General features: G+C 39.0%; 1 protein-coding gene across 1 annotated transcript in view; it reads left to right on the top strand.

Moving 5' to 3' along the window:
* Nucleotides 1–17,396, top strand: part of BACE2 (beta-secretase 2) — a gene marked incomplete at both ends in the record, with an annotated part of 44,942 nt that extends 27,546 nt beyond the window's left edge. The window contains 6 exon segments of the mRNA XM_080613109.1: nt 1,015–1,143; nt 2,343–2,477; nt 5,617–5,718; nt 9,665–9,814; nt 11,007–11,175; nt 17,143–17,396. Of these exon segments, the coding sequence (XP_080469235.1) occupies nt 1,015–1,143; nt 2,343–2,477; nt 5,617–5,718; nt 9,665–9,814; nt 11,007–11,175; nt 17,143–17,396 (939 nt within the window).
* Nucleotides 17,397–17,744: the final 348 nt, after the last annotated feature.

Below are 17,744 nucleotides of genomic sequence, written 5' to 3' on the forward strand. Positions count from 1 at the left end.
AAAATGTGATTGGAATACTACGTTGTCATAGTTTTCAACCCATGCATAACTCTCTGAGAAATTCAAGAACTGAGATATACCCAGTTAGAGTAAATAATTCAATACTGTCCACCGACTATGAAATTAAAATGCTTTATTCAAGAGGTATGTAATCATGGTATTGACTTATGCCATATTGCTGTCATACACTGTCAACAGACAGGCAAAGAAGAGCTGCTTCTCAAACTCAGGTTTGGGTAAATAGTGCATTCAGGGCATTTATTTTTCACTTCTTCCAAAGACTTAAGTGTTGTTGGCTTCTGAAGCTGCTCTATGCTTTTTTGCAGTAAGAGCACTTGGCACCTCTCAAGCTAACCAGGATCTCTGCCTATCATGAGATGTACCTACGTGGAAGTCAGAATTATAATGAAACTGCAGTGCTCTAGTAACTGCAAAGGAAAGCATGACATGAAATGTAGGAAAGAACCTAGTGGCCAGTAATCAGTTGAAGTGAGTGTGCTTGGGAAAGAAGAGGAAGAAAGGGCCATTAAATTCAAAGTTCATTAGAATTAAACTATGCTTAAAACCTGAAAATCCACATTTTAAAATTCTGCCTTTTAGCTGTGGAAAGGTGTGAAGGGCAAGCTACATTTGACTGTTCTAATAACCCAAAGCCTTTTCCAAACAGAAAGCATCGGTGAGAGTTTCTGCCTGAAACTGAAACTAGCATGTGAGTTTGAAAACTGCAATTGAGAAATACTCGTGTTTCAGGGATTTCTATGATAGTGGTCAAGAGTAAAAATGTTTTTAAAAACAACAGAAACAGAAAAATGACAGATGTTGGGGTTTTAATGACTTGTTATATCTAGAATTTTCATCACCTGGTTGTCAGAAATTCAGTTTACTTGAAAAAAGTGGTCTTGTTTAAATGATTTGCTTATTTCTGCATTTGAATGATTTGCTTATTTCTGCAAAGAAACTTCTTAATTAATACTTCTGCAATTCTTTTTTGTTTTGTTTTTCAACACCTTCAAGCCTTCAAGTTCTGTGGAGACATTCTTTGATTCTCTTGTGAGGCAGGCAAAGATCCCCAACATTTTCTCCTTGCAGATGTGTGGTGCTGGATTACCTGTTTCTGGAAGTGGTACCAACGGAGGTAGTCTTGTGGGTATCTGTCAATCTGAGAGGGAAGATGTATCTTCGTTAATCTCTCTCCCTCTTTTATATGGCTATCCTACTTCCAAATTTAGTTTTTAAATGTGAAATATTTTATATTTTTTTAATGAAAAGTTAAGCTTTTAAGCAAAACTCAAGTGTCTATTTTCATTCTCCACTCTTATTTACTTTTTCAAGTTTGAGTAAACTTCTGCATTTCAGGTTAAATCTTAATAAAGAAAAACAGAAATGTTATGGTGTTCCCTCAGGGCAGATTCTGCTACCTTTTTCAAACTGAGTAGTCCCTTACTCAGCTCCTCAGTTTGTTCAGTCTTACCAAAATGCTGCAGTACTTTTTTTACATGATGTGAAAAGGGGAGAGGAATCAAGGCTCTTTTCCTTTTTTGTAGACAACATGTTAAAGCAAAAGATCTGAAGACCAGATTTTCTACTTATTGTGATTCTGGAAAGTCTTTCCATCAGTTTTAGTGGGACTGAGCATTGGCCATTATTTATCTGGAACAGAGATTTGAATGACTGTTCCCAATTTCTGCTGAAATAAGCATATCAGCACATGAGTTGATCACAAATAGTTATTTTGTAGTGAATCCATACACAGTAAATATTAAGAAACATGAGATAGATGAAGCCCAAGAAAGAACTGGCTTATGTTAGTTCAGTTCGAAGTCTGATGATCTGGTATGCTTCCAGTCAGCTTCAGTGTATTTTGATGGAAGCTAACAGGGACAGCAGTGATAGGATGGTCATATTCCATTTTGGTTGTGTGTGAGAAAAATGAAATGTTCTTGAACAGTATTAAGGTTTTTCTGATCTGATAAAGTGAATTTACGATGTGCAAGTTTAATATTCTGTCCCATTTTTATACATTGGCTAGATTAACCCACTGAAGATACTGTTTCAGTTTCAAACAGTGGAACTTTCATAATAGGATCAGTATTAACTTGTAGATGAATGCTGGTAATTTGGCCCAATGTAGGAATTCTTTTTGAAGCATGTCATGTCTAGATGTTTCATACCGCTTTATTATTGACAAACAGTTTGTCAGTGAAATCCTTACAAATGGTGCTAAGTTAAAATTTTGATGCCCTGTGTATCACAGTTAAATATTCTGCTTTTTTCGTGTGCTTACTCCAAATATAAACATCCAGGATTTTAAAGCATGGGAATTCCTTTTTCCTTTCCCTCAGGTTCTGGGTGGAATTGAACCAAGTCTGTACAAGGGAGATATTTGGTACACACCGATCAAAGAGGAGTGGTATTACCAGGTTGAAATTCTCAAACTGGAGGTTGGAGGACAGAACCTTGAACTGGACTGTAGAGAGGTATTTGCAGTTATGTGTTTCTGCCTAAGAAAAACACTTAATTGATCAGTTTTGACTTTGCAAGCAGGTGTGTGTTGCAGTCTCCTCTGAGAATTAAGGCTCCATGGTAACTTTGAAAAGAAATGAATGAGCCATGTGAAATGCAGGGTGTACATCAAGCATGCTAAAATTGCTTCAAAGAGGACTTTACAGCCATTAGTGGTATTCTCAGTAAACTAAGAACTAAGCTACAGTTGTTAAGTGAACAGTCCACTGCTGTGGTTTGGAAGGGCTCAGCCTCCTGGCTAGTTTCAGTTGTAACTGTGGTGTCTTAACACTGAAGATGGTGCATTAATTCCAGGAGACAACTACTACCATTTACGGTGTTCTGTTACACAGCAAAATAAGCCAAAAGGTTTTAAAGCAATTCTGGTCAAATAAAGAAAAGGAAAGATTTTTGGATTGACTCCTGTAGAGATGTCTAAGCACATAATTCACAGTGGCAGTGGACAGGTGTCGACCTGGGACATTTCCCAAAGGATCTCATTCTATGCCTCCCTTTTTTATTTTTGTAATCCACTTTTTATCACTTCAGCCTTGCCAGGTATTATTCCTGATGCACATGCTTTCTGTTTTCATTAGGAATAATGTTCTGCTATCTCTGGATCAATCTAATGAGACTGTGTTGTTGCAATTTTTATTCCAAAGCTGTTTCTTTCTTTTTCTTTTTTTTTTTTTTTTTTTTTTGAAGGATATGTGCATATGTGTGTGTTTTATTTGTTTCTTACTGTTGCTCATTGCTGTTCATGTTTTGATTTTAGTTCTATAATTTTCATGTCCTGTTTTCATTAAGCATCTTAATTTTATCTTGTGCTTATTCTCTTAGTCGGAAATCATTGGGACATGATAATTCTGAAGTTTTTATAGTTCATATAAATTCATGATAAAAACCTTATGTATGCATAACTATTTCCATACAAAATACAAAACTCATATTGCCATATGAAATATTAAAAATGAGTCATACTGTCTTTCAACTTTATAAGCAAAACAAGGTCTATTTAAATGCCTCTATAAAGGAAAGCAAAACCACTGGTCCTCTAACATAAATGTTTATGTTTGCTTTTCTTTCTTACCTTAAGAAAGAGACAATATGTTTTTGAAGAGGAGCCCTTGTACTAATGGTTTAATACATGCTGTTTCCAGAAAACAACTTGCTTAAAAATCTAGCGGTGTTACAAAAATTTCCTGTTATTGTTGCTCTTTTCTAAGCCGAGGTTTGCTTTCACATTGTTTGTATTAGCACAGTATGCTAATCACCGGTACAGAATGCATCATTCTTTTCTTGATCAAAGGAGGTCTTCCTGTAAAAATTTAGAGGAAGAACAGTAAATTAGAGCTAGTACAACTAAAGTTTGGCCAGTTAGGGGCCTGCAGCAGATGCATAATTCACTGTATAGGATGATGAACTATATGCCCTCTCTCCTCTTAGTTATTTTCTAGGAAATGGAACGTTTCTTTTAACCATCATCAGAGACTACTCCTTTCCTTGCCAGGGAAAAGTAGTCCGCTCGCTTCAATGCTGGGAATCTGTCCAGTATTACGCTGTAGATGTGGCCTTGAGCTTTGCAGACCAGGGCTGAGAGAAGTGCTGAGCTGCCAGCAGTGCAGGCTGCACAGAGTGCCCTGTTAAGCATTAACCAGGAAGACTAAGAAGGCAAGTTGCTGCCTGCTGCAAGTATGCTGAACACAGCATGAAAATCCAGGTGCTTAGTCCCCAGCTGAGCAATCGTGCTGCTCCAGGCATTTTGCATGGGTTTATGTTAGTGGTGACCCTCTTGGCTGGGCCTTCTACCTACTTTTTTTCCAGGGGTGGCTTTCCAGGACAGCGGCAATTGCATATTTGTGGTACAAATCTGTTAAGCTGGACTCCACAATGCCTTGATATTTCTCTCCACTCTTTAGAAGTATTTCTGTGTATTCTAAATGGTTTTCTGTTTGCTTTTCTTTCAGCTCTGCTTGGCAGCCTATAGCAGCTCTTTCAAAAAGCAAATATCTAAGTTAGTTACTTTTTTGTTTGGTGGGTTTTATTTTCATCACTGTGCTAAAGATATTCCGTATGACTTGATAACATCTAAACCAAAGTATTTTAAATTTGCTTGCTGTTTAACCTCTTCCTAAAAAGCCTATGCTGTATATTATTCTCTGTCTTCTTCTGATTATGCCATAAATATGTCACTGTTCAGTTATATCGATCCTACTGCATAAGCTGGCAACAAAAGTAGTTAATTCAAACAGCTGTCACTGCTACTTGCTTCCCCTCCTCCCCCAGTTAATCATAGTTTTTAAGGAGTTCATGAAAAAAAATATACCTTTTAAAATGTTTATTCTTTGTTTGATGTATCTGAGATGGCTGAAATATCCTCATCTGAGGGTTTGGGTTTTAATAATGAAATGTTTGCTTAGGGGTTTTAGTGCCAATTTTGAGGCAGCCAGATTGAAATTTCAAGGGATTTTTATACTTGGGTTTTTTCCTTGTTTTAGTGGTTTTCAGCAGTCAAGACAGAAAGGTCTGGCACTTGGCATTTGTACTCTTGAGCCAGTACCAAGTGTGACTTGTAGTGAGGTATAATGCTCCCTGAGTATTCTTGAATTTGATGTACCAGCTATTAAAAGTAAGTTGCTGCATTGTGTTTAAACTAGAGTGAGTCGTTTCTATTATAGCAGAGACCTTGATTCAGGGCTTAGACATACTTGTAAGCTACATCAGCATGCTTAGCATCTGTTTGTACTAACCATGAGAGTTCTTCTGCCCAAAGCATATGGGAAGTAAAGCACATTAGCTCACAGCTCTGACAGGGGCTGGGGTTTACTTCTTTTTACAGTGTTTTGGCTATTTGCACTTGCTGTGGTAACACGCGGTAATTTCCCGAGTGGTGCAGATAAACTCAGTCTTGTGTCTGGGCTGACCATATCCTGCTTTTGCTCTCAAACTTCATTTGAATTCAAGCTATCAAGTAGAGAGAGCTGTCGACAGGTATGATGTGGCTTTGGGAAGACAGCTACCAAAAAGGAACAGCTTTGTCATTGTTATGAAACAGTGGAATCTGCATTACATAGCTACAGTGTGTAACTTCTTTAATTTTTTCACCCTCCCTAGTACAATGCTGATAAAGCGATAGTAGACAGTGGAACCACGCTCCTCCGTCTGCCCCAGAAAGTCTTCAGTGCAGTTGTGCAAGCAATAGCTCGCACATCCCTGGTAAGCTAATGTCATTCAATCTGCTCAAAATGTTAAATTCCTATTAAATGATCACGTCTTTGAAAGGAGTATCATCTTTGCTATCTACCTTGTAAGTGATAGGGTTTTAACCTAAGGGGAGCAGAATCTTTCCTGATCGACTTCTGTTAATAAGTGAGGAGTGATTGATAGTCTTAGGAAACAGAAAAGACAAAGGAAGATGTGAAGATGGAAAGGGAGAAGAGAAAAGGGGGGTCCAAGTACAAAACAGATATGTGTATGGAAATGCATCAGAAATAGTGCAAAGATGAAATATTTTGTTCTAAGCATTTCAGAAACATGGACATAATACCTGTTGCTCTGATTCAAAGTATAAAGAGTGCAAAAATCAGTTCTTTCGTTCAAAATTGAGTGTTTATAAAGTGGAAGAACCTGCTATTGCAAGCAGTTTCTTTCCAAGTATAATGCCTATTGTTGTATAGAATGGATGCCATTCATTAGGATTATTCGTATCAAGAAAACTGCTTTTGACCTTCATTATTGAATTATTTATGTTTAAAGGCGTCTTTCTTTGGAAATAGGGTGGGCTTTAGAAGTAAGGCATGGAAATGGTGGATTTCTGTGAGTGTAGAGTAACCAAAGCAGCATTTTCTGGTTAATAAAACCTATTCATGAGTTTTGGTTGAATACAGTGAACAGCGCCAAGAGGGTTAAAGATGAAGAATAAATCCCAGATATTTCAGTGGGAACAATTTAAACCTTTTTGTCGTGGATTCAAAATCAGACAGCAGTACTTGTTGCAAATCACAGGAAATACAGTAACTGGACTATTGGCTGGCTGCCCAAAAGACAGAATATTTGCCAATATGCTGATAATTCAAGATTTAGATCCTTTTCCTACCTGATTGAGAGCAGAGATTTGGCATGAAGTGTTCTTCACTGCCTTCAGGTATCCAATATCTGATATAAATGTACTAGTTACCTTATGTAGCTCAACTTCCCTAGCTGGAAAGTTTTCTGTTTGCAAAGGACTTAAGTATTGACTGGAAAAATTTCAGTCAATGAGAGGGGAATTGTAAGAAGCCTACCCAGGATCTCTTGTAATGGCACCTTGTGGTAGGGCATCCTCCTATGAAGTGAATCTTCAAAGGGAGCTGGGTCTCTATAGTTTGGAGAAGAGGAGACTGAGGGGTGACCTTATTAGTGTATATAAATATATGAAGGGGGAGTGTCACGAGGATGGAGCCAGGCTCTTCTCAGTGGCAAACAATGATAGGACAAGGGGTAATGGGTACAAACTGGAACACAAGAGGTTCCACTTAAACTTGAGAAGAAACTTCTTCTCAGTGAGGGTGACGGAACACTGGAACAGGCTGCTCAGGGGGGTTGTGGAGCCTCCTTCTCTGGAGACATTCAAAACCCGCCTGGACACATTCCTGTGTAACCTTATCTAGGTGTTCCTGCTCTGGCAGGGGGATTGGACTAGATGATCTTTTGAGGTCCCTTCCAATCTCTAGCATACTGTGATACTGTGTGATACCGTGAATCACAGCGGTCCACACTCCTCTCTGGTCTTGGGCAGGACATTTGAACTAAGACCTTGCACATGACAAGTAAATAGTCAACTGATCAATAAAGTATTAGAGGGAAACCACTCACTCTGCTTGATGGTTTCTGGTCATTCTATTAAAAATGCATAAACTAGCTCTTCTCTTTTAGGGTTTCTTTTTAATCTCAAGGACCTTGCTGCTGTACCCATTTCCTTCCACACACACACAAAAACACCCCAGCTTTCACAGCTCTAAACAAAGGAGGTAATCTATTAAATAAGAAAGTAGTTACAAGATGTAAGGATCAGATTCCAGCTGTGTAGGAGAGATGTCAAGAAAATGGATATTTTCAGTAACTGTACCATAGCATCACAACTGTACTTTTAGCACTTTGTGCTTCTGTCAGGCTATGTACCACTGAAACACAAAATCATCTGCTGTAGTCAGACATACTTGTCTGACCACAGGTGAACTAGGTTAACAAGTTCCTGCTCCTAACAGCTTGTTATGAGCTTCCCAGCAAGATGTTATTGCCCCCTTAGGTATACTGGGATAACTGCATGTGAAGTGTTCCTTTATCCAACTCCACTAAAATCCAAGGCTGTGAGCTTTATGCTCTTCAGTGGTGCAGATATTTTTTTAAACCGTACTTATTTGGACTGACATCTTTTAGGGAGAAGCTGTAGATGCAGTTTGATATTGGCAGGTCTGAAAGGTGGTGGTTTAAGTAGATGGGCAGAGGTGAGCCACAGAGGGGTGGCATTTACTGCATCTCACTAAGCTGAAGTCAAAACAGTATGTCTGCTCATACAGAGTAGAAACTTAGCATGCAATATAAAGTTAATAACTTGAAGAAAGGAAGGCTCAAATAAACCTAAAAACTTTATTTTAATAATCTTTTAGGTATTATAGAGCCAAATCCCTCCAATGCATTTCTTCAGCGTACAGAAGTAAGGCAAAGAAATGCAATGTAATAAATAGTCTTCCTGGGAAATGAAAGTAGACACTTAACACAGAGCACTTTATAGGCTTGGTCTGTCCAGTGTGGGTGCTACCATGCAGTTTCTTCAGATCACAAGCTCTGCTTTTCAAGAGAATATGAAAAGAGAGAAGAACTATATTTTCAGCAGGTGTGGCCTCAGATTTATCTGTGAGGGGCAGAGCATTCTGTCCTGTGCCAAGAGATGTACTTAAGCACACATTGAGAGCTAAGGGTAAACCCAGTCTGTATGTGAGGGTAAGTCTCACTGTGTGCTTTCATGAATGTACGCTTTCTGGCCCAAAACCAAGAAGTAAGCACCTGGAAGTACTAAGAGCCTAATATTGAGCAAATATTTCATTAGCAGGTATGTGGGGTGGGGTGGATACTTGTGACCTGTTAAAGTGCCATATAACTAATGTATGAGCTGATGTTTACAAAATAATCAGTATCACAGATAAATACAAATGAGGGGAGTGGAGAGGATGGATTCTATCTTTCTTCTTTCCTAAAGGGAAGGCTTTGGCTGTGCAGCATCAGAACAAGATACTGCCTTGGATTTTCCTTCATGTGGGAATGAGAACCAGCACAAAGTAATGCACTCATATAAGGCAGGTTTTTCATCTGATCTGGCAGCAGATCAGTTTCAGGGAGCAGGAACATCAGGCAAGATGTTTGTCTTAGGCAAACAAGCTCTGTAGGGGTTTGCTTTTTTGCTTTGTTAGTGACGTATTATATAATATATTAAAAACTACTATTAATCTTATTTCAAGAGCATGTCACGTTGCATTGGCAGTGAGTGGCAGGGCAGCAAAAGACAGAGGGATGTGTTTCTTTCCACTGACTATAGCAGACCTTGATTCCTCTAGATGCCAGGAGATTCTGTCTTAGCCCTTGACTTCAAAGCCCTAAAGCTGAGTAAGAAGCTGTAGGTCTATGAGGAAGTGAGATGACTCCATTACATATTCATGGCTTTTGTATTTTGGTTTGTGTTTCTAAAAAATGTCTGCTGCTTCAAAACATTGGCGTTTGTTCAGAGCTCTTCAGAGAAGAGGTAGACGGGTAGTAAGAGGCTCTTGATGCTTTTCCTCTGTGGTACTGATTTCTCAGGGAGGTTCTACATGTCCATTGCGGAAGTGGAAGTAGTGAGACACAAATGGGGAGGGAACAAAGAGCTAAACTTACTTCCTCCTTCGAAGAGCTAAACTCTTCCTCCTTTTTCCAAATCACAATGGGTTATGACACAACTTGATTTGTGTGTTGGGTTTTTGCTTTGATCCTTAAAGAAAAAGCTGTTTGTAAGACTTGTGTGCATGCTTTAATTTCTCCATGGGTATTGAAGAAGTATCGAGCAGTGGTAGATATCATTTACAAAAATCTTATCAAAATGTCTGTAATCTGTATGCATTTTTTTTATTTATTTTTTTTTTTTAAATAGATACAAGAATTCTCTTCTGGTTTCTGGACTGGTTCACAGCTTGCATGCTGGGATAAAACTGAAAGACCCTGGTCCTTATTTCCCAAACTCTCTATATATCTAAGGGATGAAAACTCCAGTAGGTCGTTTCGGATCTCTATCCTACCACAGGTCTCAACATTCTTTGTTTATTCATTTATGCATTTATTTTTACTGTTATAAAGCACATCCTCTTAAAAAAATAGGAGCTATTTTTAGTCATAATAGAGAACTGTCTTATTGCATGCAAGGGAAATCTTTTAAAATGACATTTTAAAAATCAGATTGTAAATAGGGAAGATAAAATACTTGTCAAACCTAAAACAAAAAAGGAAAACAGTTTCTCAGTGAGTGCAGTCCATGTAGTTGGGAATGATTTTTTCAAATTGTCAGGAAAAATAGGCAAGTTCTTGTTTTGTTTTCATGAGCTTTAATCATATTAAATGTGAGTACAGAATGTGTGTGTTTTGTTTTTATCTTCTCATTTTGGAGAGCAAACTGATCTGGTTTCTGTGGCATTCATGTGATGTCTTCACCATTTTCTGTAACTTGGTTTCTTACCTTTTAACATTAAATATTCCATCCCAGCTTTTAGAAAAAAAATTGCCACTTTTATTTTTCCTTTCTGGCTTCCACTCCTGGTATAGGCTGCAATACAGGCTAGTACCCTCTAACATTGCTAATACAGTCTTTTACCTCAGGGGGATGGTCAGAAGCAGAGGGCAGAATGAACCTATTAATTAAGTGTATTTTTAACTTGAAATATAGTAAAACCTTATGATAAGCTTTTTCTGTATTGATCATGTAGCTTGGCAATCTTTCATCTTCCCTGAGGACAGAAGGGGTAAAATGTGACTTGAATTTATGAATCTAGAGCCTTGAAAGCTGACACTGAATGCTTTCTGAATCAATTCCATCCTGATAATCTTTTAAATAATAAAATTATTCTCTAATTTGAGTTCATACACCAAATTCTTTCTCAGCTATCTTTCCCTAATGGAAAATACAATAAAAAGTGGCTTTCGTGAATTTGCTGTTGACCTTCACATAAGTGACCGACTGTGTTCAAATTTAAGCGTAGAATCTGAAAGCTTTACATCTTACCTGCATGTGAGCTCTAACCAGTTTTAAATCATGTACAGAAATCTTCTTGCCCCAATTCATTCTCTATTTCCAGTGGAGTTTGAGTGCTTGAATATCAAAATCAAGAAGTCTGAACTTCTAAGTACTGTGTGGTGTTGCTTCTTACACTCTGTCATTTTTATTTTATTTTATTTTATTTTATTTTATTTTATTTTATTTTATTTTATTTTATTTTTAATAGCTTTATATTCAACCTATCCTTGGAATAGGAGAGACTTTACAGTGCTACCGATTTGGCATCTCTTCCTCCACAAATGCTCTAGTTATTGGTGCTACAGTCATGGAAGGCTTCTATGTAATATTTGACAGAGCCCAGAGGAGAGTGGGCTTTGCAGTGAGTCCGTGTGCAGGTAAGAGAAATACAGTTCAGGACTTGCTGGGTGAGGAAACACCTGCTCTCTCAGAGAAAACCTTGACACTTATCTGATGGGGAAAAACGTGATTACTCATGACGTGTGAAGGGTATAGTTTTGAGCAATCCCAAGTTACTCACATTTCAAGGGGTGGGGTGGGAAAGCTGTATTGCACACAAGTCTTTTGGCATGAAGTAGATCAGCCTCAGCTCTGGGTATCTTAGCTGCATTCTTCCTTCTGAGAGAAGATCTTTTTGAGACATCTTCCTCTGTGTGCAGTTTCCCCAACAGTTACATGAGACAAGTTCCTGTTTTTAATGCAGCTTCATTATTGTGTAGTTCCTGTTCTAATTTGTAGATAAATTAATTCTTCAACTAACTTTTGGAATGTGTAGTAAAGTACCTTACTCGCACTTTTCTTTTAGTGTAAACTGTGCCTTTTCAGCCTCTCTTTCTTTCAGTAAGAAAGAGCTAAGATGAAAATGGGACTCGGATAAAGACTTGTGTTGTGTTGGTTCTAAACAAATAGTTTTCTCAGTGTAAGTAGAAAGTCATTGATTTTTTAATTATCTGCTGAGGAAATGTGAAAAAGCTCATGTTTTTTGGATTATTTTAAAGTGCTGGTCGGTTTGCCTTTTCATGATTTCTTTTATCTCATCAAGTGTCGTTAAAAACAGAAGTTTGGAGGTTTCCTCCCATGTTGTTGAGACATTGCTTTGTCACCACAGGAACATTCAAGTGGGAGAGGAGGGAAGGGACATGAACCCATACCTAAGTTTCTGTCCTAGACAGAACTGGTGACACATGGAAAACATTGTATCATCTGAGATTTTCGTGAGGAAAGAACTACTGCTGACAGTGCTTCTCTAATCCCCAGTGTTTATGTTAGAGAGGGTAAGGGCAATAAGTGGTTGAATGCTTAATGCAACCCGCTAATTGAGGGGAAAAAGAGGAGAGATACTAGGCAGCTGAATTGTAGCTCCAGGGCATTTTAAAAGCCTTTTTTTTTTTTTTTTAATCTCTCCATTGTTAATGGGCTGAAAATTGTCATCTTTGAGCTTACTATGAAAGAAAATCTGGATATTGATGTGGACCTCTATGAGGTACCATGCAGTGATGAAAGACACGTTTCGAATGTGTCTGGAAGGAAAGTGTAACTAGACAAATACTGCAAACCAGGTTTTCCTGCCTTTCATTTTTCCTTATGCTTTCTAACTGCAATTTCAGCAAGCATATTGCTGCCTCTTGTCCCTGTCACGCTGCAACCATTAATGGAGAGGGGAGGGGGCGTTTTGACAGAACACACTGACCAACATGTAGTCAGCAGGGGACACAAGTCAGCTGATACTCGTAAGAACACTTTGACAGCACAGCTTTGTTAAGAGAAAGAACTGGTTAACCATAATAACACCTTAGTGTTAATATTGCTACATAAAAGTATAGAGTTTGGCCATTCCAAGTAGCTCTGCCAACCTTGTGTAAAGAGGAACACCTGAGCTTGCTGAGTAGAAATGAAATCTGAATTTGCATGAGCTTGGACACGTAATAATACCCAGCTGGTGCTAGAAGGCATTTCCTCCTTATTTCTTTGTCCATGTTTCATGCATATGTCTAACCTAGCATCATGGGAACTTAGCTTCTTGAGAAATCAGATGACACAAGCCACTGACTGAGACAAGATACACTGATTTGTCAGACTGCACTCATGGGGCAGATGACATTTTGCTGGATGTGCCAGTTGATTTGAATTCATTCCAACACAGCTTGTGATTTCCGTATTTAACACTGCTTTCATCAGAAAACCACAACTGAGAGTGGCTAGCAGTCACTGCAGTGTGAGGGATCAAGCTGCCTAACTGGCTTCCTGATGAGGCCAGCTATGTCCTTCATAGCAACTATATTAATGTAATTTATTTGGAGCTTTTTAGTCTGTTCGTGGACATAAATTAAATTGAATGACTGGCGGCATAAATTTTCAGAAATACTGAAATATAAAAGACCATTTGGTGTGGCTTTGCAATGACCTATGCTTTCTTGTTTACAATAGAGTGTTAACACTAATTTAAGCCCATGTTTTTACAAGATGTTAAACAGGTGTGTGATAAATATAAAAATGAGGGGAACAGGACTAAAGGCTTTAACATCATTGAACTTTCTGTTGAGACTTGACTAGACATGAAAACTGGCTTATTCTGCAATACTTGCACTGTTTTCGTTCTCCAGGATGTACCAAGAGTTAGGAGAGTTAGATTCCTGCAGGAAGCTATTCTATTGTAGCAAGAAAAGAAATTTGCTTTTTCCTAAATATGGGAAGTCCTTTAAGACTTAATTCTGCCCATTACTAATTTCAGATTGTTTCAAGCTGCCTGTTGATAATTTCAGGGATAACTTACTATTTACAGGATGACTAGAAAAGGCTTGGATCAGGTTTCTTCTTGAGACACTATGTTCAGATCAACTAGGCAGTATTGGTGAAGCGACCTAATGGTACCTTGGCATCAAGCACAATTAGACGTCTAGTATTTTTGTAGTAAGTGAGAAGATCCTAAGAGCAGCACTTAGATGGTTTTTAGGAAAGAAGTGCACCAAACACTCTAACCTTAAATGACTTCTACATTAAACTGTGATGAGACAGAATGCATCGAAATTTGTGGGTACTGAACTTGGGAGAATGGATGGCATGAATAGCAGAGCTTCAGTCCAGAAAGACCTTGGTAACCTGGAGGACTGAGCAGCAGAAACCTCAAGTTTCAGTGAACAGAAGTGCAAAGGTTCTGCGCCTCAAGGAGAAAACCAGCATTCATGGGTACAGTCTGGGAAGGGACTGGCTGAATAGCAGCCTTGCAGAAGAACAGCGAGATATTATAGTGGGCCCTAAATTGAATGCAAGCCAAGACTGAGTGCAAGTGAAACTACATAACAAAGGGCAACACCCACCAGTTAACATTCAGGAAGGCTCAAGTTGGACATGGGGAATTTCTTCTTCACCAGGGAGGTGGCACAGCACTGAAACAGGCTGTCCAGGGGGATCAGTGCGTCTCTATCCTCAGGGTTTTACCAGACCTGGCTGGATAAAGCTGCAAGTGACCTGATCTATTGATGGTGACAGTCCTGCTTGGAGTAAGAGGCTGGACTAGGTGACTTTCAGGGGCCCCTTCCAAGCCACAATTTACAGTTTTACGATAAATCTGATCTAACTTCAGGTTTGCTTCCTTTCCAAACCACCCAAGATGGTGAGTGTGTTAAAATTCTACACAAATGTCATAAACCAGCATTTTACAAGGGTGCCATTTTTGTCCTGTAATCATCAATAATGAAAATCTTATTTATTCGACATCAAGAATTTATTGTAGGTAGCTACCAGATATTCTAAAAAAATATGCCAAAATACCCTAATTCATCTAATGTGTAATAAGCTATGGGGGTGTGACTGTTAGTTTATGTTAAGGGCTTGTTTGAACAATTTAGGTAAATTTCTTCGCTTTTGATTTCCTCTCACTTTCACTGGGTGTGGAAGACAGTGAGGGAAAATTTTTGGTTTTGGAGGGAAGAAACCAGAGGCTGTGCTGCTATCAAGTATTCTCAAAATGTAATTTAAAATGTTGGCCACTATGGCAACAGTTTTGTATTGCCTTTTTTAATAGGAGTAATTGTTGCACTCAAGCCAAATAATGAGTAATTAGGGACTGTATATTTTCAAAGCTGTCTCCAACATGGAAAATTATGCTGCTTTTTTCACTTCTTCAAAACACTAAATTCCTAGGTAGTAATACCTTGCATTTCACATTAGTATTATATATTGTTTAGCTTGGTTCTGCTGCAGAACTTCATAAAGACAGATTAAATGATGCAAGGGGGTGAGATGTCCAGAAAAAACAATTACATGGTAGACAAATTGCAGTAGCGGGACTCCGAACAAAACTGATTTCTGCCACAGACCTCCTAGGTAGTCTTCTACAAGTCTGTCCACTGCTGTGCAGCTCCTTTACCATATCTGTGTAACAGCCATGTCTTGGCAAAGATATGCTGACAGTATAAGGTACAGGGACCAGTTTATTGCCATCTGATGAGCTGAGATACTACATGTTTGATATTCACCAGTGTTATTGCAGTGGTTGTGCATGCAGCCTCAGCTTTCACCCTCTCCACTCCAGCAGCTTATTGCTGCTAAAGGAGTCTTCCCACGCTTGCAGCTGGAGAAGGGGTTGGTTCAGTTGAGTGATTCTACAGAAAATTCCTCGTTTGGGCATTTTGTTTGTTTTGAAAGGTTGGTTTTCTGTCTAATCAGTGAATTGCCCTGACTGTCCTTGCAGCCAACCAGTTATTAACACTTACACAAAAGAGGCACTGAGGGACAAAACTGAGGGCAAGCAGGACTGTCTCTTTCAACAGCAGCCTGCAATTAACTTGAATTAAGTCTCTTAATTTTAATAAGACTTAAAGCTTAAAGTAATATGAGGTGTTAGGAGGCCAGAGTCTGAATACCAGCTAAAATCAGTCCCAGTAAATTGCAGATAGAGCAGCCCACCTATTCTGCGTTTGTTTCTCCACAAAAAATCGTAAAGACCACCTTCCTGCTTTTCCAAAACGCAGATTTCCCTCTTCCTTCCAAAGGGTATTTTATACTAAACTCTTTAAACATACTTTCAGGAGTCATGCCTAAGATATGTGTAAATAAGAAACACTGTTTTCAGCAGGCAGGATGACTTAGAATTTGGCAAGAATTTGTCTGTGTATAAAGCAAACAAGAAACAAAGGAAGGTTAAAACTGAGGCCTTTATAAGAAATACACAAACGTGTCTTGAAGTATCTGACCAGAGAAGTGAATTACAACTGTTTGGAAGCCTGGTTAAGACACAGACAGTACTAACTGCAGACCCCTAGTTGCCCCAAGCAAGCTAAAAGGTATCCATCCTTCCCTGGCCACACACGAGCAGATATGAAATGCTCTAAATTTTTGTTGCCCTAGGCAACTCACTTGCTCTGCCTTTACAATACAGGTAGCCCTGTCCACAACTCGGGTGAACTTTGCTGCTCTTGCCACGGTTACTGTGACAACCATGAGCAGCATAACTCTTTTTAGCAAATACTGGTTTAACAAGTAGGGGATTGTGATGGCAAGGAAACAAGTCACACAGTCTCTGATGTTACCGAGATGGATAGCTGTTCAAGAATGGAGCTGCCAAGGCACCCCTTCATGCTTCTTGCCTTAGCTTTGTCATCTCCATTTTTCGAGCTGCTTTGTTAGCTTCTCCCTCCCTGCCCAACAGCACTGCTCCTTCATGTCCCAGCTCCTCGCTCCTGACACTGACCTTTTTCTCCAGTGCTCCCCTTTTCTGGACAGCCTTCACCCAGCTCTTCTGCCTCACTTCCTCTTCCTTCTGAATTTTCACCTCCACTCACAAGAGTTATCTGTACTGCTTTCCACCCTGCACCTTGTGTTTAGGATACAGTCCTTTAAGGTATCTGTGAAGCTAATGAACCTGCGTGCTGCTCCCTAAGACCCTGGTAGATAGCAAACCCAGAAGATGTAAGAATCATCTGAGGTACTCTTCCAGTTGTTTTGAATGCTGGAAATAAACTGCCCAGGACCTGATCTACTCCAGTGTAGATGTTGTAGGATTTTTAAGCTTTGTTAAATTGACATTTCTGAAAGGTTAGTCCAGAGACAAAAGGTGATTCAGTGGCTTGGGCTTTAACTTCATCTGCAAGAGATCTGATTTAACTAACTGTTCTCTCATTGACAGTCTGGGTAGATGTGGGAGTGTCATGGCCTCCTTATGCTTCAGATTCCCATTTTATAAATATGGGCTACTAGCATTTTTATTGCAATGAGAAATATAAGAAAACATGAGGTGTATGATGATGGAGGGAGAAAGAGACAGGTATTTAGGCTAGATCTCTTGTTATTTGCTTTTAAATGGTGTCTGCAGACTTCATGTTTTCCTTTTTGTAATTTCTCAGAAGTTGATGGCTCGCCAGTATCTGAGATTGAAGGCCCTTTCACAACAGCAGATGTTGCAAGCAACTGTGTTTCGAGCGTTTCTTTCCATGAACCAGTGTTGTGGATTGCTTCCTATGCTCTGATGAGCCTGTGTGGAATTATCCTCCTTATATTGATCATCCTGCTGCTTATTCCACCACGGTGCCAGCATCGCTACACTGACAATGACGTGGTCAATGACGAATCCTCCTTAGTGCGTCATCGATGGAAATGAGAAACTTGATCGTGAAATCTGGGACTTAAACAGAATGAAAAACAAAGTACTTTGCCAAGGGGAAGAAGCCAATGCCTCTGTCCTTTCTACGTTCATTGCAAATTGCTGTTGAAATCCAGCCAAATATCCTGCATTATAACTTTTTAAACTTTATTTTCTAACACTGATTCTGAACCAAAGCACTGTTAACCACCGCTTAAGTGCTACGGTACTGGATTTGCTACTGCAGTAAAATGAGCCTTAGTGCTCTCAATAGTACCTTCTCTTTTTTTTTTTTAAAAAAAAAGGAGAGAAAAAAACCCCACACCATGCTGTTCTTCCACTGTCCATCCCTCTCACAAAAAAAGA

Source organism: Psittacula echo (genome assembly GCF_963264785.1).
Source record: "Psittacula echo genome assembly, chromosome: 3".
Lineage (NCBI taxonomy): Eukaryota > Metazoa > Chordata > Aves > Psittaciformes > Psittacidae > Psittacula > Psittacula echo.